Source organism: Triticum urartu, chromosome 1A, assembly GCF_056163025.1.
Source record: "Triticum urartu cultivar PI428250 chromosome 1A, HENAU_Tu73, whole genome shotgun sequence".
Lineage (NCBI taxonomy): Eukaryota > Viridiplantae > Streptophyta > Magnoliopsida > Poales > Poaceae > Triticum > Triticum urartu.
The window spans coordinates 488,185,795-488,209,723 of NC_141873.1; the positions used below are offsets into that span (position 1 = coordinate 488,185,795).

The window sequence follows — 23,929 nt, forward strand, 5'->3', positions numbered from 1 at the left end:
GAGGAAAGAACAAGGAACTCGTTGGATGTTTGTGATGATGATTCTCGTTTCTTCTCTTGGTAATATCAAAGATCCATGTACAAGACACGGAGATTATTATCAGAGATTGGCGGAGTACCTGAGGAGTGGGGTTGGGATTCAACTGAACCAGAAAATTTCTGGACTATCGGCACTGGCCCTGTTTGGATACTCTAATTAAGTTAGAGGCTAGAGTTAGATTCTAACTCTAAACTAACCTTGAACTAACTCTAACCAAAGTGGTGTTTTGATAGCAAGGTTAGATTGACAATAAATGCTCTTTCTCAATTATTTGGCTACTTTAGACCCTATTTTCTGCCGGATTTGATGTGGCCGGCTCTTGTGTGGCCTCCTCCCGCTCACAATTGACATAAACGAACCATGTTTACAAATCAAGCATGCAAAACTTGATAAAAAAAATTGTCCATACAAATGAGATGTCCCACTTAAACATAACTTAAACATACAAGTCGTCAATCGAAGCTTCAAAAAATATTACACTCCATAAAACAAAGCATGAGCTAACTCATCACGGAAGGCATTCATGTTGATATCTTCAACAAGAGGTTCGTCTTCTGGCCATGCGGATGCAGAAGAACTAGGCATTGGGTTATAATTTTCATCTGCATCACAAGCATCAAATTCCCTATCCGCAATTCTGCTCTCTCGAATGAAATTATGAAGAGCCATACAGGCAACAATAATTCTACTTTGCTTGTCCTCTGGAAATTTTGACATGTTCAATAAAATCCTAAATTTCATCTTCAACACTCCAAAGGATCGCTCAACGACATTCCTAACTTTGGCATGTGCATGGTTGAAGGTTTCTTTCATACCTTGTGGCGGCGGGCCATTTTGCCATTGTTGCACATGGTACCTTGTACATCTGTATGATGAAAGGTAGCCTGGCCGGTTTGGGTATCCCGCATCAACCACATAATACTTCCCTACATATTATGAAAGGCACAGAATGAGACTTAGATGAACTAGTGTAGTTGGATAAAAAATATTGCAAGACAGTTCAAGTCGCAAACCTGGTGGTGGATGTGGAAATTTGTCTTGATGAGTAGTTACGGCATCTTTGAAAACTCTCATGTCATGTGCTGAACCAGGCCATCCCGACATCACAAATGTAAATCTCATGTCAAAATCACAAACAGCAAGCACATTCTGACTGGTTTCATTGTGCCTGTTCAAGTATGGTACCCTCTTACTCTTATCCACCACAACATTCACATGTGTCCCATCTATAGCTCCTATGCAGTCATTGAAGTGTGGCCAGAATACTGGATTTTCTAAGTTTGGGTGCACCTCTGAAAATGTTGGATCCTTAGGTACAATTATGTCATGTGCTAACCTGAGGAGGCATGCCAAAACTCTATTAAATGTCCTACTTACTGTCTCCATAGACCTTCTGAAACGGTTCTCAGCCTGTCTAACTGACTGTGGTGATCCAACAATCCATAAAAACCGAGCGAGGGCGAGCGGCGGCCGGTGAGGAGGGAGCAGCGGGAGCGGCGACCGAGGGAGGGCGAGCGGCTGACGGAGGAGGGCGAGCGGCGGCCGGTGAGGAGGGAGCGGCGCGAGCGGCGACGGAGGAGGGCGAGCGGCTGACGGAGGAGGGCGAGCGGGGCCGCAGGAGGGCGCTCCCGGGGTTCCGACGGCGCGGCGCTGCGCTTGGGCGAGCGGCGCGATGGGGAGGAGTCGTGCGAGGTGGGTGGAGATGAGGGATCTGGTGCGGGAGGGGTGAGTTTTTTTACTATTTTTTTAGTGGGCCCAGAAAAACTAACCCAAATAAGCTCCTCTAGTGTGGGCTAGTTTTTTGGGGTGGGTTAGATCCAACTAACCTAAACTAACCCATCATGTTTAGATCCTTTTGGGTTATTTGAGCCCAATCTAACTATATCTAACTCTAACTTAGGGATCCAAACAGGACCACTGAATCACGCAGCCAGGATCGATGTGTTGTTGGCGAAGAACTGGGGAGGAGCGCTGTTTTATACTGGTGGCGGCGCAAGGACGACTGAAGAGGGGGATCCGGTGCGATTCCTACCCTAACGCCTTCTACCGTGGGGTTGCTGGACCAAATAGGGCTAAGTGGGCCAAATCGGCGATGTCCTATTTTCTTTTCCGTTTTTCCTTTTCTTTTCCTTTTTTTTTCCTTTCTTCTTTATACTTGTCTACTTGTTTCAAAAGACCGTTGTACATTTTTCATGCACATCGGAAGCATTTTTTTATGCACATTGAACATTGGCGGCTGCTACAAATCAGCCGATTGATTTGTTACGAATTTAAGTCGCCCCGGAGCCGTCCGATCTGACACTCCCAGCCGCGGGATCAGACAACACCACGACACAGTCATGGCAGCAGCTCCATGGCGTCACCGACAGCCCCCGGTGGCGCTCCATTGCACCTCCGACAACCCCGCCGCGGCGCTTCATTGCAACTTCAACGATCCCTGCGGCGCTCCACTGCAGCGCCGGCCGTGGCGCTTCATTCCAACTCCGGCGATCTCCGCGGCGCTCCACTGCAGCGCCGACCGCGGCGCTTCCTTGCAACTCCGGCGATCCCCGTGGCGCTTCATTGCAACTCCGGCGATCCCCGCGGTGCTTCACTGCAGCACCGGACGTGCTCCATTGCAGCGCCAACTAAGCTTCAACAGCCCCATGGCGCTTCATTGAAACTCCGGCGAGCTTCGTTGCAAGTCCGGCGGCGCTTCATCGCAGCTCCGAAGGCGCTTCACTGCAGCTCCGGCGGCCCCATGCTGCTTCATCGCAACGCCGGCGAGCCCGATCTACTTCACCTGTTGCACGCAGCTCCCGCCGGCTATGACAGCAGCTTCCGCCTAGCCTAGCCTATGGCAGCACGAGGTGAGCGGTGACAACGATTTGCAGCAGCGGTGCAGCGACACTAGGCGACGACAGTTTGTAGCAGCGGTGCAGCAACACGCGGTGGTGGCGGCGCTGGTCTACGGCGACGGGCGATGGCGCTGGTGTGTGGGGCGGTGTGGAGAAGAAAGAAGAAAAGGAAGAAAGAACGAGCGGCTCGGCGCATCGGGAGGAAGAGATAAGGGAGGAAGAGAGATAAGCGGCGCGTGGGCACAGCGGACGCGTGGCGCGCGCTGAAGACGGCTTACGAAGCGCGTTCATCATCCGACTGATTTCAATGCTTTTCCTTGAACATTTGTCAAATACATGATTAATATGTTTTCGAATACATGTTTTCAATAAGTGTTAATAAAAATCAAATACACATCATAACATTTTCTGAATGATATGAAATTTCTTTACACTACACAAATATAATATTTACATCATATAAAAAAAATGTCACGAACAATTTTTTGAAACATGATTTTTAGTGTAGCATACATTTTAAGTGGTGCTAATTTTTTTTAAAATTATACAAACATCTTTTACATTGTATATACATTTTAAAAGATATCATGTACATTCTTTTGACACGCATGAAAATTATTTTAAGATAATTTCATCCCTCAACTACTATACCAAACAACTTGCACGCTCAACAATTGAAACCGGATAAGTTTCATGCCTCCTCTCGGTTTTGACCGATTGGTGTTGACTCGTCCTAATTTTGAACGCTTCATGCTGACATGGCGAAAAAGGCCCCCAAATTGACCCCTCTCCCCCCCTCTCATACTCCCCCTCTTCCTCAAGCGACATTTGGGGCAAGGAACGCATGGAAGAGCAAGCTCGCGGTGTTGTTCTTGACGGCGCGAGGGAGGCGCCAGGAGATGTGGGATCAATGTGGCTCAACCTGCTCGTCGCCGGGATGGAGCACATCGCGGTCATGGTTCAAGCTGGGATGCATCACAGTTGTGGTGGTGCTCACCTCCGTCGCCAGCCTTCATGTGCGAGCACTGCTTGGATCAAGTAATGTGATGCATGTGGAGGCGTAGGCAATATCACTCGTCATTGGCATGAGGGTGTTGAGGTAGATGTCAACCTCGTCGTAGGTAGCAAAGGTCGAATCAGGTTAAAATAAGTTGTGTCGAAAATGGCCTTGTTAAAAGATGCCCCTCGTTGCCTAGAGTAACGATAACGCAAACTTATGTGTGGTCGTAATTGAAGGAGAATATGGTGAAGCATAAGTAGACCTCGGATCCGAATATAACCTCAGATTTAAAAGCCGATGTGGGAAGATGGAACTCACCTACGAAGCTGAAGACCAGAAAGATGAATTTTTCCCAAGGGAGGATCCAAATCCCTCGGCTTGAAGACTAGTTCAGGGTTACTGATGGTGTCCTGGATTAGGGGTGCACACCACTTCAGCTCGCCATTCATGGGCCTCGGCGAGGACCCGCCAACAACTGAAAAATGGGACATGCAGGCCATGGCCCTCGGCGTACTCAAGATGGAATCCTTCGAAGATTTGGCGTACACTTCAAGGCATATTCAAATGATCGACATATTATCCGTAGTTATACCCAACATACTTGTAACCTTAGATACCCCAGGTGCCTATATAAGCCGAGGGGTTTAGTCTGTAGAGGCAAGGTTTTTAGACTAGAACACATTCATACGATCTCAGGGTAGATCATCATGTATTTTGTACCCCATCCACAATCAATACAATACAAGCAGGACGTAGGGTTTTACCTCTTCGAGAGGGCCCGAACCTGAGTAAATATAGTGCCCCCTTTACTTCATGTTACCATCGTACCAAGATCACCAGCTCGGGACCCCCTACCCGAGATTCGTCGGTTTTAGCACCGACAGGAGGGAGGCGGGAGGGCAGAGGTTACTCTATTGGAGCTCGGATGGCGGCTCATTTTGGCGATGCCGGACGGCGACGAGGAGCTCCTCTCCTAACGGATGGGAACGGAGGGGTTTGCGTGGCTGTGGGCTACTTCTGGGCGCCAGATGGGTTTTGAGGGGCCTCCTCGGTCCAGGCGGGTTGCGACACTAGTGGGAGGCTGCAGGGGATGAACTAGGGCATTGGGTCCCCCCCCCCCCCCCCCCCCGATCTGGATCAGATGATCCAGATCGATGGGGGCTGGATGGGTTAGGGTTCCAGCTCGTTAGGGAGATCCTGAGGTGGGAGATGACCAGGTGGCGCCTAGGGTTGGGGGTTAGGGTTGGGGGTTAGGGTTAGGAGGCTAGGGTTTGTTCATTTTTGGTAGGGGTTGGCTACCTTAAATAGAGGGGGTAGGAGGCTAGGGTTTGTCCATTTTTGGTAGGGGGTTGGCTACCTTAAATAGAGGGGGTAGGAGGCTAGGGTTTGTCCATTTTTGGTAGGGGGTTGGCTACCTTAAATAGAGAGGTTAGGAGGGGGTTTTGAGCTGATTTTTGAGGCTCTTGGGCTTAGAGAAAATAGGGAAGTGGTTGCCTCGATAGCAATCTTGTTCTTTCAAAAATTAATTATTATTTAAACGGTACTATGCCTCGCATATTCAAATATTCGTGTAGCAAACGGACTCCGAATCAGACAAGATTTGATGTGTAGCTGACATAAAATATAACAAGATCACACACAAGATTCAAATATTTATTTTGCATTTATAAAATAATTTTAATTAGTGTCTCGTGGCAATGTGCAAGTGTCCAGTTGGTCTCCGAGCAGAAGGGCAAAAGATCAAGGGGTACTATTCACCTTTGTGAAGAACAACAAAAAACAAAATAAGGCTATAGTTTAATAAAAACACCCGGATAATTTGATACGAAGGCGACGTGCTGACGCTGCAATAATATGATGTGTTTTTTAGAAATTAGTGAAATATGTTTCATAAATTTTAAACTCATTTAAAATCTACTCAAATTTGATTTTGTTTTAAAGATCTCATCGACGGAAATTCAAATACTCCCTCTGTTCACTTTTATAAGACCTTGAAGACATTTCAGACAATGTGTAAAACAGTCTATTTTGAGTTGTCTGAAACGACTTACAAAAGTGAACGGAGGGAGTACGTAACATTGGACATTTTATTCAAAAGTTATTAATATCTCACAAGAAAAATAAAGTGCTAGCTTTTCCACGGAGTGGTTTGAGAGCATGCATGCATGAGTAGATTAAAGTTTACTTTTTCTTAGGGAATGAGTAGATTAAAGTTAGCGAGACGCTCCTCAGCTCGTATACGTATGAGATTAAAGTTTATTTTTTCTTAGGGAATGAATAGAACACAACGATTTGTTCCTTTATGCACAAAAGAGCAACACGCATCTTAATGCGAAGAATGGATGTTGGATTTGTTTAGCGTTAGACGCTAGAAGTTTTTTGGCGGGAAAACGATGACGTATGCCCATCACAGGCCGCGCAGCCAATGGGACGATGCAGTTCGAAAGCAACTATACATAGACAAGGTCCATGTAGACCTAATCGCTGAGCTGTGGGCCCCGAATGAGCTGTAACTGGAGTACGCAGTGGAACTAACCCCACGCAGCTTTCATCGGCGGCTGCCACCACCCCCCGATACCTCAGCTGTGTGCACCGAGCCCACGTGAACCGAGAGCCCGAGAAGCATCTTTTACCATCGGAAATCCTTCTGCTCTCCCTCGTCACCTCACCGGCCGCATCACCACCATGTCGCTCCGGCGCCTCTTGGGCCTTTCCGCCGCCGTGTCCGGCCGCCTAAGCCGCTCCTTCTCCACCTCCACGGCCGCCTCCTCCCGCCCTCCCTGGATCTTGGTCGACCAGCTGTCAGTGGCCACCGGGTCGGCAGCACCGGGCGCGTCCGTGCGCATCGTCGAGCCCCCGCGCTTCTCCAGCATCACCGTCCCGGCGCTCCATGTCGACACCAGCGCCGGCCCCGACCCCGACAGCGACGTCGCGCAACTCCTCGTCGGCCGCGTGTGCTCCGCCAGCGCCGACGGCCTCCTCCTTATCGTCATCTACGATCTCCGCGCCACGGCTCCCATCCTCGCCAAGCAGGGCGCCAATCATGTCCGCCAGCTGACCGGCCTCGTCCGCGGGCACACCCCGGACACCACGCGCTTCCTCTGCAACCCTCTCACCGGCCAACTGACCCGCCTCCCGGCCATCGACGTCGGCCCGAGGCGGCTCGTGTGCGGCCCTCACATGGGCGTCCTCACCCAAGCCGGTCGCGGGCACGGAGACGGACCTCCCGACAGGGTCGCCGTCGCCGAGCTGCAGGGGAACAGGATGCTCCGCTTTCTCTCGGACACGGGCGAGTGGGACGTCGCGGTCACCACGCCGTGCCAACTCCCGGGCGTCCGGCGGTTTCACTCGGAGACGGGCAGGAGGTTCGACCAAGAGGCGTTCGCCTTCGGCGACCGGCTGTGGTGGGCTGACCTGAGCTGGGGCGCCATCTCGGCCGACCCGTTCAGCGACCGGCCGGAGCCCCGCTTCGTGGAGCTGCCGAGGGGCAGCGTGATGCCCGCACGCCCAGGGCCGGCGCCAGGGTGGCTTGACCTGGAGGGTTTTGAGGCCCTGTCCAAAGACGCGCCGGCAGTGGGCAGGTACCGGCGCATGGGGGTCAGCGAGGGAAGGCTGCGCTACGCCGAGGTGTGGAGCCGGGAGCCGTTCGTGCTCAGCTCCTTCACGCTCGACGACGAGGGCAGCGGCTGGACGCTGGAGCACCGCGTGGTGCTCAGCCGGCTCTGGGCGGATGGAGACCACCCATGGCTGCCCTTGCCGGAGAAGACGACGCCACAAATTGTCGCTCTTGACCCACTGAACGGCAATGTCATCTACCTGAAGGTCGGCAGGCACAGCATCGGCGTGGACATGAGCAAGGAGGAGGTGATTCGGAGCTTTCTGGACAGAGGAGCCGGGTGCATACCATGCGTGCTTCCACCGTGGCTTGAATCCAGCCGGAACTCTGCCGCAGGTAATCGCTACATTGCTTCAATTGCTATTAAGTTCACATATTATGTGCACCTATTATGCAATGCACCCATATACATTTACATGTGCCTAGATGCATTTCCATTAAGTTGTTTTGCAAGTCATCGAATTGATCAGTGTGTGGAAACTCGGACAAAGTCATCCTATTTATATTAACCAAACAATTAGCACTACTGGGCCAGACATAAAATTGCTCTCTCTACAAACAAGCCAAAAATGACTTGGGACGAATTCCTACATACAATGCCTAGACATATCCTGCACTTATACTCTGCAATATGGGAGTAAGATACACTGCCAATTTTATCTAAAATTATTACCATGCTACTAATTATCATTCTCTTCTTGGGTTAAAAATGGTGGTAGCACTTGGAACTCTTGTTTTCAATCCTAAAACACCTTGTTGTCAACCTGAAACTTCTGGCCCCTCCCCACAGAGGCAGCTGAAATGGTTAGATGATAAAATTATATATTTAGATTAGATGTGCCTAGAGGCTCATGTGGTGCTGTGCATTTCCATTAAGTTGTTTTGCAGATCATCTACTACAGAATTTGTGTAAAGCATCCCAATGGTAGGATTTGTTGATCAGTGTGGGCAAACTCAGATAAAGCCATCCTATTTATATTAATCAAACGATCATCACTATTGGGCTAGGCATAAAATTGCTCTCTGTAAGCAAGACAGTAATAACTTGGGATGAATTCTTATATACAATGCATAGACATATACTGCAAGTATATTCTGAATTGTGTTACTTTGTTCAAGTTCATGTATCTTGATCAAAGGAGTTTGCTTCCAGGCAAGGACAACACGGAAAGCAAGACTCTGGCCGGTGTTCTAGTTCGTTCAGATAGACACCACACAAAATGAAAAGTGTGCCAAGCTACCAGTCAGTGTATCTCTGGGTACTATATATTGATCCATCATTGGTTGTATGTCATCCATTCACATGTTTAAGAGTTTGTTTTGTTCTTACGTATATCTCGTACTCAATCCATGAAGTTCATGATTTCGAAGAGCAATCTTGTGCACCTTTTGCCAATTACTACTAGTATATACTGTTGCGGCGTTGCCTAATATCAGCACGTCCTTGTTAAGTTCTAGTTCATGTTTTATGGCACTAGTAATATGTTTCGCATGGGCACTAGCTAAAGAGAATCGCATTTCGGTGTGTCTATGACAAGCGTTGTCATTTATTATTTTATCATACACATGCTCAAATATTTCATCATGGCAGATGTTTCTGTAGAATGCTGGTTGAACTTGTTTTTCCTGTAATACAGTCTTGTGGCAGCACCACAAAGTGCTGCTGAAAACTATCTATGTCTTTTAGCATGGACGCTTCATCCAGGAGAGTTGGTGTTTCCTGAACTTGTTTCATTATCTAAAGGAGTGCATGATTAACATATCAAGTGCATAACTGCAAACTGACCCATATGTCGTTTATATAAATCTGAAGAATGCCTAGTAGCTTGAATCTTGAAACTGAAACTTGCTATTTCATACGCTCTGTATCTCTCCTGCAAATCAAAATGATAGCTCCCTATTCATTTCATTCTAAAAGGGACATATGTACATGGACTATAGTAGCATTTCTGCTTACTCTGTTTTGTTTCCTCTTCTTTTTTATCTGCCACTTGTTCTGTTTAGATGTTTATGTTCAAATGCATCTAATGTTTATTTATTTATTATTTTCAGGTTTCCTAAGGCTAGCAATCAAGTAGTAGCTGATGGCGGCAGTTTGCGGGGCACTCATTTTGCAGGAAATCTGGAGAAGTTTGGGTGTTTTCAGAGTTTGCTCATGGATCTGTTTTGTGGAGAATCTGGGAGTTGCTGGTTCTGACCTTAAGTTCATACTAGAACATCCTAGGATAATTGCTCAGCTAAGCCTATAGTTTTGGTTGCAAGACGTCATTTTGGTACTAAGTGTTCGATGGTGGATATGCTTAGCTGTTTCTACTTGCTAGTATTAAATTTTCCATCGATCTATTGCTACTGTTGAATAAGAAGGCATTGAAAAGCAAATCCGCTAGTATTTGCGACTAGAAGACGTCTTCGCAGTATGAACTCTTTTAGAATGGCTGCAGTAAATTAACTTCTCTAGATATACTTAGATGCACTGAACTGAACTGCATGAATAACGAATCTAGCCAACAATCCTTTGTTTTACAGTTATATTGTTCAATATTTGTGCCGGTTCTTGTAATCTTGAAGCTGCAGGCAGCTCCTAGTCGCCGTGCTCTTGTCAACCGTGCTCAATACCAAACCATGTCTTCCACTTGAAAACTTTGAGCCCTTCCCTGAAGAGACATGCAAGATTGTTCAACTACCAAGATAAACAAAGATGAGTTCAGTCTTCTAGTTTTAGAAGAAAGAAACAAAATATGTGTTTGACCAATATACCATCCCACCGACGGGTGGGGTCGATGCCGAGCACATTGAAAAAACCTCGTGGCAGAGCTGCGCGAACCAAGTCCATGTGAAAGTGAAACAACAGTCCAGAGCCCACCCCTCCTCGGGTTCTCCGATTCCATTTAAAACCATGTCACATTCAGTAGATTGTCGTGTGTCTAAAATTATCCTAACATCTTGATCTGTGTGCCAGAATTGGTGGCCTGGGTCACTGCTGTCTCCTTTCTGCTTGCCGCACCTCCTTGGAGGCCATTGGCGTTGGCCTGGCTAGGGAAGGAAACGGACCTTGTCGCTCCCGGGTTGTTGTCACGGCAGCGACAACGGATGCATGGCAAAGTTTTTAGCTTGTCGGTAGGGAAAGGAGGAACCGGGCTCCCGACCAACGCCATGGTCTGCCGTAGAAAGCACCAATGTTGTTTCGTGCCATCCATGAAATGGTCCTAACATGATCGGCGAACCCGCCCTAATTGTGTTCATGTCAATGTGCTCGGAAATAAACCATGTCTTCCACTTGAAAGCCTCCCCCAAAGAGGCATGAAAGATTGTTGAACTACCTTGATGGCCAAAGGTGTATTCAATCTTCCAGTTCGACCCACTGACAGGTGGGGTCCACGCCAAGCACATGGAAAAGCATTTGTGGCAGAGCTGCGTGAACCAAGTCCATGTGAACCAACCACTCCCCCATCCTCTGCACCAATGTTGGTTCCCCGTCCTCCAAAACCCTCTCCCCTTTCGCCACCCCTACCAGCCTACCACCACCAAATCGACAACCGCCGACTCCTCCGGCGAGATGCTCCGCCGCCTCTCCGGCCCCCTCCGCCGCTCCCTCTCCACCGCCGCGTCGCGCCCCGCCTGGGCGATGCTCTACCGGATCTCCACGGCGGAGGAGTCCGCGGCCGCGCGGCGCGCGTCCGTCGCGCTCGCCCCGCCCCCGCTCGCCTCCCGCGTCTCCGTCCCCAGGCACGCCTTCGGCCTGGACCCGCTCCGGGACGCGGCCAGCGCCGACGGCCGGCCGCCCGTCAACTTCTTCATCTTCGCCGCCCCGGCCCGCGAGCAGGGCTCCCCCCAGCCGGCGGGCTCCGGACACAACCTCATCAACGTCTTCGGCAGCGGCGTGCTCGCGGCGAGCGGCCACGGCCTCCTCCTGCTCGGCACCTTCAGGAACCGCGCCAGCGCCGCCAGCATCTTCCAGCACCAGGTCCCGTCCCCCGCCCCGTTCGAGGTCCTCGACCAGGCCTACGCGCGCTCCTCCTGCTGCGACCCCATGAGGCTCGCGCGCTTCGTCTGCAACCCCGTCACCGGCGAGCTGGCCCGCCTCACGGACTTCGACGGCGCGGAGGACGCCTTCACCGCCTCCACGGGCCTCCTCACCCGGGCCGACGGCGGGCACGGCGGGCCGCCCCGGAGGTACGCCGCCGCGCAGCTCAGCGTGGTCGACGAGGGGCGGCGTTTCCGGCTGCGCCGGCTCTCCTCGGAGACCGGGGAGTGGGACGAGCTGCTGCTGCCGTCCCCGCTGCCGGCCGGGCGCCTGATGCACATGAACCACGAGGTGCTGGACTTCGGTGGGCGGCTCTGGTGGGTGGACGTGAGCTGGGGCGCCATCAACGTCGACCCTTTCAGCGACCGGCCCGAGCTCTGCCCCGTCGAGCTGCCGGCAGACATCATGCTTCCCGACCAACAGGGCGAGGCAGAGATGAGGCAGCTCCTCCAGCGCAGGCGCATGGGGGTCAGCGACGGCAGGCTGAGGTTTGTGGAGGTTGCCAAGGACGAGCCCTTCCGCATCAAATCGTTCACGCTGGACGAAGAGAGCGGCCGCTGGATGCTGGAGCGCCAGGTGTCGTGGAGAACACTCTGTCCCGAAGCCAAGGCGTCGCCTTTGATTGCTGCCATTGATCCACTCAGCGCCGACTTGCTGTACCTCACTGTGTCTGTGCCTGTGGGCAAAGGGTTCTGTGCAAGCGTGGACATGCGCTGGAAGAGACAGGTTGAGTCTGTGGAGTTAGGGCGTGGTGTCAATCCAAGCAAGTGCATCTCAAGCTTCGTTCTGCCATGTGTGCTCCCCTCATTTCTCGGATCAAGCTCGATTCCAGGTGATCACAGTGACCCATTTCTCTTTAGTTGCAATGCAATCATGTCTATCTAAGTGTTTGAGTGCTGTCTTTAGTTGCAATGGAGTGGGCTAAGATTGTAGACAATGCAGTGATTCTTACTAGTCACTAAGATATCATTCCATAAGCTGTAATCAATCATATCCAAAGCACAAATTATTATCCCCACTTTTGTCCCTGTTTATTTTCTTGGTTTTAAACAATGCATTGTTCTCTTAGCCACCAATATGTCATTCCGTAAGCTGAAATCAGTAATGTCCTTCTTTGATTTGAAACTTCCAAATCAAGGGTTTTCCTTGAAACATATACACCGTGGAGTAAGTGATTTAGCTTTTGAACAGAAACTTTTACAAGGTTCTGGTTGCTTTGACAGTACATTGTATGATCTTCATTATATTTCCATATTTATATAATTTAGTTTGAGAAAGTAACTTAAGGAGGTGTATCCCTTTTTATAATTCCTCTACACTACTCAATCACTATCTGCCTCTAATTATTATAATGACATCGCTTATGGGTACGATGCTGAATTCTTGAGAACCTGCTCTAATCATCATATTTCTCGCTATCTTAATTCTTGTATGCGATGCACATGAATTTATACTGTTATATATTTTGCTACACTAGTGTTGTTGCTGCTTCTGTTCAAATTATAGTATATTGATCAAATTAACCTTTTCAGGCAAGAAGACCGCCGAGAAAAACAAGACCTTGGCAGATGTTCTTGTTCGCTCAGACATCCCATAGGAAGGACGAAGGTACCAATTCCAGCTGGTGATCTTTCTCCACTTTGTGTTAGCTGATGCTTCTTTATTGATCAATTGTTGTATGATCCATTCACAAATTTAGGATGGTGCATTCTTGGTACAAGTTCCCTTACTCAATCCATGCAGTTTATGGACTGAAAAAACAATTACTGCAGTTATTTTCAACTGGCTCTGTGTTGTTCCAACATATTGCTTATAGTGTCTAGTTTGGTGCTTTAATTCAACTAGAAATGCTTTCTGGGAAGACTAGTAACACATATTCTCTCCATAGAATAGTTATTGAGTGCACCTGAACTTTGTATTCCGTTCATATTCATCTGGCAGCAAGTTGCCACACAGCCAAAAGTTATCGGGTGCATGAACTTTCCATCCCTCCGTTCAGGTGTATTAGTGTTTCAGAACTATCAGACACAGATGCCTAGCCATGTTCATCTGGTGAGTGGTGACCACTGTATTAGAATATGAAGGACATTTAGCCTTGTCATCATGATGGCCGTTGTCTTCCCTTTTCCTAAAATATTATGACCAGCTGATTAAAGCCTGAAACTGAATTGACCACGGCCTAATTTTATGCTACAGTCAGGCCTTGGATAGAAAATAAACGTGTTACCCAGGTGACCAGGTGATATTTCACTATATTACTTCAGTTTTAGAAATGCACATTGATGGATTATAGTAGCGTTTCTGTTTACTGAATTTCGTTTTGCTGTTTTTCCATATCGCTCATTCTGTTGACATGTTTACTCAAATGTGCCTAATGTTTCTTCTTTTTGTTTTCAGGTTTCTCAGAACTACAGATGCTGCTCTATAATCAATTAGGAAGTTTTTTTTTGTGGGGTAATCAATTAGGAAGCTGATGGCGGTAGCTTACTGAACTCTCATTTTGGGGGAAAATCTGGAGATGTCTTGGTCTGATGGAGTTTCGTGATCAACTTACTGTATCCCGTTTTTAGGGCAAATCGTGGAGATTTTCTAGGCGAAGATTCACAGCAGAGCATTCCAGCAAATTTGCAAAATTAATCAGCATGTAACATCCATCACCGAGCGTTGTGTATGCTGCGTTTAGTAGCTAGATGATACATTCTTAGGGAAAGATTGCTGCTTGGACATGTTTAATGTTAGGAGAAAGCTTATTTAGGGATCTCTGTGTATGTTATCCATGCGGCATTGGTGATGTGTTCCATTTCTAATGTAGTATTAGTATTCATGCGCTGAGTATATCTGCTTTTGTGTTAATTGATGGTATATTGCTCTTGTAGCTTTACTCAAGTAAGAAAGATTAAGTGTCATTTTGGCTGCCGTGCGTGAATGCGTGATGATTAGGTAAATCAAGTTCATCTGTTGCTCACAACATTTTGTTGTGAATAGCACGATACCTATGAATCTATTACTTCCTGATGATGGTATAAAACCAGACGTAGGTTATGATTCAAAACGGCGAGACTATGCATTAATTTGTTATCAGTTTGTCGCTACTAGAGAGTCGATTGCCTGAACGATTCACAACATGCTTATATAGTATTGGTCAACAAATTATTTATGGCGCTTTGCTTCTCTGAAGCACGTAAAATGAAACATCATGTATTCCATCATAAGGGCAACGATGACCATTGTCGCTGAGCTATCTTCCTGCCTGAGAATCGCGTTTAACTACTGATTGCTAACCACTGTAGCATATCTGGCATTGACATCACTGTAGCAAATCCGGGACGGTTTAGTCCAACTGTGTGTGCTTCGGATTCAGTGTTTCTCTTATCATTATTTTTCTGACAAGAATGTTATACCTCTTGAAATTTGCATCTTAGGATGCACACAACCAATATATTACTCCCCTCTTCCATAGTGTAGTGTGTATAGATTTTTTGAAAATTCAAACTTTGCAAACTTTGATAAAGTTTATAATTAAAGAAAAATATTTATATCTACAATACCAAATATATGAAATATGAAACTACGTCTTGCGATGAATCTAATGACATATGTTTTGTATTCTAGATGTAAAAAAATTCTTCACAAACTTGGTCAAAGTTTGTGCGGTTTGACTTTTTAAAAATATCCACTAATTATGGAACAGCGGGAGTATTAAAGAAAGGTAATGTTATGAAGACAAGAACACATGATAAAACAGTGCATGAAATGACCAAGAAAGGTCAACATATTAAAAAAAAACTATGACTAAGTGACCATCTTTTGCACTGAATGCCTTCAAGAAGGAATGAACACTTAAGTGGGGTAGGTCAAACCAACCAAGGCTAGAGCACCAACACAAAGATAACACCTTCAACAAGGAGACAACCCAAGATTATCGTCGCCGGTTCCAAGTAGTGAACGTCAGATCACATGTTTTCACCCCAGATACGGAGTGGTGTTCTAGTCATTGTCTTGATGGCAGATCTAATTTAATAACTGCTCCACTCTTTGTCAATAAAATTCACCCTTTGTCAAAAAACAATTACTCCACTCGTCACTCTAAGCGAAATCCACCATGGTGTCCTCCGGAGATAGCCACCAAGGCCACCACCGGGAACCTCCCTTGGCCGTGCATCGACTCGCCCACGATTATCATTCACATTCACATTGTAGGGATTGTGGGCTTTCTCCCTTCCATATTTCGTTACAAAGCCATAAAACAAAAAATTGCCTATAAATATTAGGTTTTTGGATTGTTGAAATAATTAGCAATTTTTCCACTATTCTAGTCCAGAAAACAATCATACATGGCATTGGCAGTATTAAACTCATACTAATATCTTATCATGTATTCACGTACTACACATATAGCAGAAATATCCACACAAATAGACAATACAACCAATATAAAATAAACAGGAGCGGGATAAATGAATTATACCCTCCAGTCGGCCAAGTCATAGCCGCTGCAGCGGCGGCAGTCTCATCAGCAGCTTTCTTCTCGGCTTCAGTGGACATGATGATGTCAAAGGAGACAATAACGTAGTCGAAGTAGTGGACAAAGACTAACAGCGGCGAGCAGTCGCTCCCCAAAACATCATCCTTCTCCTAGTGCAAGATCACAAAGGGCGGGGGATTTGGAGGTCTGCTCTCTCGTACAACCGTGCACACGGTGGACGGGATAGGATTGCTGGAAGCAACAACATCGAGCGGAATGGTGGTGGGCCTATGCACGAGGGGGTAGAGCAGATGCAATATGATCTGGGTGACGACTAAGATTACCGACGCATCAAATATATAGTTGGCCGTGGTAGGGAGACTGAAGGAAATATGCCCTAGAGGCAATAATAAAGTTATTATTTATTTCCTTATATCATGATAAATATTTATTATTCATGCTAGAATTGTATTAACCGGAAACATAATACATGTGTGAATACATAGACAAACAGAGTGTCACTAGTATGCCTCTACTTGACTAGCTCGTTGATCAAAGATGGTTATGTTTCCTAGCCATTGACATGAGTTGTCATTTGATTAATGGGATCACATCATTAGGAGAATGATGTGATTGACCTGACCCATTCCGTTAGCTTAGCACCCGATCGTTTAGTATGTTGCTATTGCTTTCTTCATGACTTATACGTGTTCCTATGACTATGAGATTATGCAACTCCCGTTTACCAGAGGAACATTTTGTGTGCTACCAAACATCACAACATAACTGGGTGATTATAAAGGTGCTCTACAGGTGTCTCCGAAGGTACTTGTTGGGTTGGTGTATTTCGAGATTAGGATTTGTCACTCCGATTGTCGGAGAGGTATCTCTGAGCCCTCTCGGTAATGCACATCACTTAAGCCTTGCAAGCATTGCGACTAATGAGTTAGTTGCGGGATGATGTATTACAGAACGAGTAAAGAGACTTGCCGGTAACGAGATTGAACTAGGTATTGAGATACCGACGATCGAATCTCGGGCAAGTAACATACCGATGACAAAGGGAACAACGTATGTTGTTATGCAGTCTGACCGATAAAGATCTTCATAGAATATGTGAGAGCCAATATGAGCATCCAGGCTCCGCTATTGGTTATTGACCGGAGACGTGTCTCGGTCATGTCTACATAGTTCTCGAACCCGTAGGGTCCGCATGCTTAACGTTTCGATGACAGTTATATTATGAGTTTATATGTTTTGATGTACCGAAGGTTGTTCGGAGTCCCGGATGTGATCACGGACATGACGAGGAGTCTCAAAATAGTCAAGACATGAAGATTGATATATTGGAAGCCTATGTTTGGATATCGGAAGTGTTCCGGGTGAAATCGGGATTTTACCGGAGTACCGGGAGGTTACCGGAACCCCCTCGGAGGTTAATGGGCCTTAGTGGGCCTTTACGGAGAAGAGGAGAGGCGACCAGGGCTGGGCCGCACGCCCATCCCCCTAGTCCGAATAGGACAAGGAGAGGGGGGCGGCGCCCCCCCTTCCTTCCTCTCTCCCTCCTCTTTCCCCCTCCCAAGTCCTAATCCAACTAGGAAAGGGGGGAGGGTGGGAGTAGGACTCCTCCTAGCGCGCCCTCTCTCCTGGCCGGCCGCACCCCCCTTGCTCCTTTATATACGGGGCAGGGGGGTACCCTAGAGACACAACAATTGATCGTTTGATCTTTTAGCCGTGTGCGGTGCCCCCTCCATCATAGTCCACCTCGATAATACTGTAGCGGTGCTTAGGCGAAGCCCTGCGTCGGTAGAACATCATCATCGTCACCACACCGTCATGCTGACGAAACTCTCCCTCAACACTTGGCTGGATCGGAGTTCGAGGGACGTCATCGGGTTGAACGTGTGCTGAACTCGGAGGTGCCATGCGTTTGGTACTTGATCGATCGGATCGTGAAGACGTACAACTACATCAACCGTGTTGTGCTAACGCTTCCGCTTTCGGTCTACGAGGGTACGTGGACAACACTCTCCCCTCTTGTTGCTATGCATCACCATGATCTTGCGTGTGCATAGGAATTTTTTTGAAATTACTATGTTCCCCAACAGTGGCATCCGAGCCAGGTTTTATGCGTAGATGTCATATGCACGAGTAGAACACAAGTGAGTTGTGGGCGATATAAGTCATACTGCTTACCAGCATGTCATACTTTGGTTCGGCGGTATTGTTGGATGAAGCGGCCCGGACCGACATTACGCGTACGCTTACACGAGACTGGTTCTACCGACGTGCTTTGCACACAGGTGGCTGGCGGGTGTCAGTTTCTCCAACTTTAGTTGAACCGAGTGTGGCTACGCCCGGTCCTTGTGAAGGTTAAAGCAGGACCAACTTGACAAACTATCGTTGTCGTTTTGATGCGTAGGTAAGAACGGTTCTTACTAAGCCCGTAGCAGCCACATAAAATTTGCAACAACAAAGTAGAGGACGTCTAACTTGTTTTTGAAGGGCATGTTGTGATGTGATATGGTCAAGACATGATGCTAAATTTTATTGTATGAGATGATCTGCTACCTCTTGAGCACTGCATTGGTTTTCCCCGAAGAGGAAGGATGATGCAGCAAAGTAGCGTAAGTATTTCCCTCAGTTTTTGAGAACCAAGGTATCAATCCAGTAGGAGGCTACGCGCGAGTCCCTCGTACCTGAACAAAACAAATAAATTCTCGCAACCAACGCAAATAGGGGTTGTCAATCCCTATAAGGCCACTTACGAGAGTGAGATCTGATAGATATGATAAGATAATATTTTTGGTATTTTTATGATAAAAGATACAAAGTAAAATAAAGGCAAAGTAAATAGCAAAGCAAATAACTAAGTAGTAGGAGATCAATATGATAAAGATAGACCGGGGGCCATAGGTTTCACTAGTGGCTTCTCTCGAGAGCATAAGTATTCTACGATGGGTGAACAAATTACTGTTGAGCAATTGACAGAATTGGGCATAGTTATGAGAATATCTAGGTATGATCATGTATATAGGCATCACGTCCGAGACAAGTAGATCGACTCCTGCCTGCATCTACTACTATTACTCCACTCATCGACCGCTATCCAGCATGCATCTAGAGTATTAAGTTAAAAACAGAGTAACGCCTTAAGCAAGATGACATGATGTAGTGGGATAGACTCATGCAATATGAAGAAAACCCCATCTTGTTATCCTCGATGGCAATAATAAAATACGTGCCTTGCTGCCCCTACTGTCACTGGGAAAGGACACCGCAAGATTGAACCCAAAGCTAAGCACTTCTCCCATTGCAAGAAAGATCAATCTGGTAGGCCAAACCAAACTGATAATTCGAAGAGACTTGCAAAGATAACCAATCATGCATAAAAGAATTCAGAGAAGATTGAAATATTATTCATAGATAGACTTGATCATAAACCCACAATTCATCGGTCTCAACAAACACACCGCAAAAAGAAGATTACATCGAATAGATCTCCACAAGAGAGGGGGAGAACATTGTATTGAGATCCAAAAAGAGAGAAGAAGCCATCTAGCTACTAACTATGGACCCATAGGTCTGAGGTGAACTACTCACACTTCATCGGAGGTGCTATGGTGTTGATGTAGAAGCCCTCCGTGATCGATGCCCCCTCCGGCGGAGCTCCGGAACAGGCCCCAAGATGGGATCTCGTGGATACAGAAAGTTACGGTGGTGGAATTAGGGTTTTGGCTCTGTTTCTGATCATTTGGGGGTACGTGGATATATATAGGAGGAAGGAGTACGTCGATGGAGCAATAGGGGGCCCACGAGTGTGGAGGGCGCGCGTGGGGTAGGCAGGCACTCCCCCCTACCTCGTGGCCTCCTCTTTTCTTTCTTGACGTAGGGTCCAAGTCTCCCGGGTCTTGTTCGTTGAGAAAATCACGTTCCCGAAGGTTTCATTCGGTTTGGACTCCGTTTGATATTCCTTTTCTTCGAAACCCTAAAATAGGCAAAAACAGCAATTCTGGGCTAGGCCTCCGGTTAATAGGTTAGTCTCAAAAATAATATAAAAGTGGATAATAAAGCCCAATAATGTCCAAAACATTGGATAATATAGCATGGAGCAATCAAAAATTATAGATACGTTGGAGACGTATCAAGCATCCCCAAGCTTAATTCCTGCTCGTCCTCGAGTAGGTAAATGATAAAAACAGAATTTTTGATGCCGAGTGCTACTTGGCATAATTTTAATGTAATTCTTCTTAATTGTGGTATGAATATTCAGATCCGAAAGATTCAAGACAAAAGTTCATATTGACATAAAAATAATAATACTTCAAGCATACTAACTAAGCAATTATGTCTTCTCAAAATAACATGGCAAAGAAAGTTCATCCCTACAAAATCATATAGTTTAGTCATGTTTCATTTTCGTCACACAAGAATGCTCTCATCATGCACAACCCCGATGACAAGCCAAGCAATTGTTTCATACTTTAGTAATCTCAAACCTATAAACTTTCACGCAATATATGAGCGCGAGCCATGGACATAGCACTATGGATGGAATAGAATATAATGAGGGGGGTTATGTGGAGTAGACAAAAAAGGAGAAAGTCTCACATCAACGAGGCTAATCAATGGGCTATGGAGATGCCCACTGATTGATGTTAATGCAAGGAGTAGGGATTGCCATGCAACGGATGCACTAGAGCTATAAATGTATGAAAGCTCAACAAAAGAAACTAGTGGGTGTGCATCCAACTTGCTTGCTCATGAAGACCTAGGGCACTTGAGGAGGCTCATTGTTGGAACATACAAGCCAAGTTCTATAATGAAAAATTCCCACTAGTATATGAAAGTGATAAAACAAGAGACACTCTAACATGAAGATTAAGGTGCTACTTTGAAGCACAAGTGTGGCAAAGGATAGTAACATTGTCCCTTCTCTCTTTTTCTCTCATTTTTTTCCTTTTTTTGGGCCTTCTCTTTTTTATGGCATTTATATTTTTTTTGGGCCTTCTCTTTTTTATGGCCTTTCTCTTTTTTTAATTCCTCACTTGGGACAATGCTCTAGAAAATGATGATCATCACACTTCTATTTATTTACAACTCGATACTAGAACAAAGATGACTCTATATGAACGCCTCCGGCGGTGTACCGGGATATGCAATGGACCAAGAGTGACATGTATGAAAGAATTATGAACGGTGGCTTTTCCACAAATACTATGTCACCTACATGATCATGCTAAGCAATATGACAATAATGAATGTGTCATGATGAACGGAATGATGGAAAGTTGCATGGCAATATATCTCGGAATGGCTATGGAAATGCCATAATAGGTAGGTATGGTGGCTGTTTTGAGGAAGATATAAGGAGGTTTATGTGTGAAAGAGTGTATCATATCACGGGGTTTGGATGCACCGGCGAAGTTCGCGCCAACTTTCAATGCGAGAAAGGGCAATGCACGGTACCGAAGAGGCTAGCAAGGATGGAAGGGTGAGAGTGCGTATAATCCATGGACGCAACATTAGTAATAAAGAACTCACATACTTATTGCAAAAATCTACAAGTCATCAAAAACCTCGGTACTACGCGCATGCTCCTAGGGGGATAGATTGGTAGGAAAAGACCATCGCTCGTCCCCGACCGCCACTCATAAGGAAGACAATCAAATAACACCTCATGTTTCAAATTTGTTGCATAACGTTTACCATACGTGCATGCTACGGGACTTGCAAACTTCAACACAAGTATTTCTCAATTTCACAACTACTCAACTAGCACGACTTTGATATTATTACCTCCATATCTCAAAACAATCATCAATCATCAAACTTCTCTTAGTATTGAAAACACTCTTAAGAAACTTTTACTAACTTTGAACACCTAGCATATTAGGATTTTAAGCAAATCACCATGCTATTAAGACTCTCGAAATAATTTAAGTGAAGCATGAGATATCAATAGTTTCTATAAAACAAATCCACCACCGTGCTCTAAAAGATATAAGTGAAGTACTAGAGCAAAACTATATAACTCAAAAGATATAAGCGAAGCACATAGAGTATTCTAACAAATTCCAAATCGTGTATGGCTCTCTCAATAGGTGTGTACAGCAAGGATGATTGTGGTAAACTAAAAAGAAAAGACTCAAATAATACAAGACGCTCCAAGCAAAACACATATCATGTGGTGAATAGAAATATAGCTCCAAATAAAGTTACCGATAGAAGTAGACGAAAGAGGGGATGCCTTCCGGGGCATCCCCAAGCTTTGGCTTTTAGGTGTCCTTAGATTATATTGGTGGTGCCATGGGCATACCCAAGCTTAGGCTCTTGCCACTCCTTGTTCCATAATCCATCAAATCTTTATCCAAAACTTGAAAACTTCACAACACAAAACTTAAAGTAGAAAATCTCGTGAGCTCCGTTAGCGAAAGAAAATAAAAGACCACTTCAAGGTACTGTAATGAACTCATTCTTTATTTATATTGGTGTTATACCTACTGTATTCCAACTTCTCTATGGTTTATAAACTATTTTACTAGCCATAGATTCATCAAAATAAGAAAACAACACACGAAAAACAGAATCTGTCAAAAACAGAACAGTCTGTAGTAATCTGTAGCTAGCGCAAGATATGTAACCCCAAAAATTCTAAAATAAATTGCTGGACGTGAGGAATTTATCTATTAATCATCTGCAAAAAATAATTAACTAAATATCACTCTCCAAATAAAAATGACAGCAGTTCTCGTGAGCGCTAAAGTTTCTGTTTTTTTACAGCAAGTTCAACAAGACTTTCCCCAAGTCTTCCCAACGGTTCTACTTGGCACAAACACTAATTAAAGACAAAAAACACAACCAAAACAGAGTCTATATAAATTATTTATTACTAAACAGGAGCAAAAAGCAAGGAATAAAAATAAAATTGGGTTGCCTCCCAACAAGCGCTATCGTTTAATGCCCCTAGCCAGGCATAACAAGCAAGAATAGATCTAGGTATTGCCATCTTTAGTAGGCAATTCTTCAGTGAGGCATATACCATCTTTAGGAATTTCTTTCTTTTTATTAATTATCAAACTTTTAGGCACAAGATCGAAAAATTCATTTTTAACAAATGGTTCCTTAATGATAGCAAAAAGATTGGGATGAATACTTATAGATTTGAGATCCGTATTTTCCTTACTAGATGATTCACCCTTATTTTTAGGAACATACATAAGTTTGGCAACTTTAGTGGAAGGACTTGGATTATTCTTTACAGAAGAAAAAGCGGTTCCCAAGTTGGTAATAATATTCTCAAGTTTATCGATCCTAACGGAATCGTGATTTATTTTCTCATTAACTATGGGTTCCTTTTCTTTAGTATCTTTCAAAGTTACTCCTACTTTAGATCCATATTGAGAGATTCGGCTGTGGATCTTTTTATCCAAATTTTCAATTAACTCTACGGTAGCAACCTTATTTTCAATAATCTCAAGCCTTTGCATTACATGCTCCAAAGTTAATATAGTTCCATTAACCAAGAGAGGTGGTGAGCCAAATAAATCTAACATAGCATTATAAGAATCAAAAGTATGGCTACCCAAAAAGTTCCCTCCGGTAATAGTATCAAGAACATAATGGTGCCAAGGAGTAATGCCTACATAAAAACTGCGAAGAAGAACGGAAGTAGATTGCTTCCTAGTGGATCTATTTTGAGCATTGCAAATTCTATACCAATCATCTTTTAGATTTTCTCCCTCCCTTTGCTTAAAATTTAGAATTTCATTCTCGGGAGACAATGGAGAAGATAAGGGACTAGCCATAACGACAAGCAAACAAACTAACACACAAGCAAACAGAAAGCAAGCGGGCAAAAAGAGGCACATAGAAAAAAGAGAGGGAGGATAGAGAGAGAGAGGGCGAATAAAACGGCAAGGGTGAAGTGGGGGAGAGGAAAACGAGA

General features: G+C 45.6%; 2 protein-coding genes across 3 annotated transcripts; both read left to right on the forward strand.

The window, feature by feature from the left end:
- The first annotated feature begins 6,483 nt into the window (after positions 1-6,483).
- On the forward strand, positions 6,484-9,894 carry LOC125531060 (uncharacterized). Its single transcript, XM_087539279.1, has 3 exons — positions 6,484-7,828; positions 8,646-8,751; positions 9,545-9,894. The coding sequence occupies exons 1-2, from the start codon at positions 6,562-6,564 to the stop codon at positions 8,714-8,716; spliced, it is 1,338 nt and encodes a 445-aa protein (XP_087395405.1). The 5' UTR covers positions 6,484-6,561; the 3' UTR covers positions 8,717-8,751; positions 9,545-9,894.
- A 1,050-nt stretch (positions 9,895-10,944) lies between these two features.
- On the forward strand, positions 10,945-14,440 carry LOC147991856 (uncharacterized). 2 transcript variants are annotated; one of them, XM_087526504.1, is made up of 3 exons: positions 10,945-12,348; positions 13,049-13,140; positions 13,914-14,440. In XM_087526504.1, the coding sequence occupies exons 1-2, from the start codon at positions 11,049-11,051 to the stop codon at positions 13,111-13,113; spliced, it is 1,365 nt and encodes a 454-aa protein (XP_087382630.1). In that variant the 5' UTR covers positions 10,945-11,048; the 3' UTR covers positions 13,114-13,140; positions 13,914-14,440. The 2 variants fall into 2 exon arrangements, with proteins under 2 accessions (XP_087382630.1, XP_087382629.1); XM_087526503.1 differs by having other exon boundaries at positions 13,049-13,124; positions 13,914-14,438.
- Positions 14,441-23,929: the final 9,489 nt, after the last annotated feature.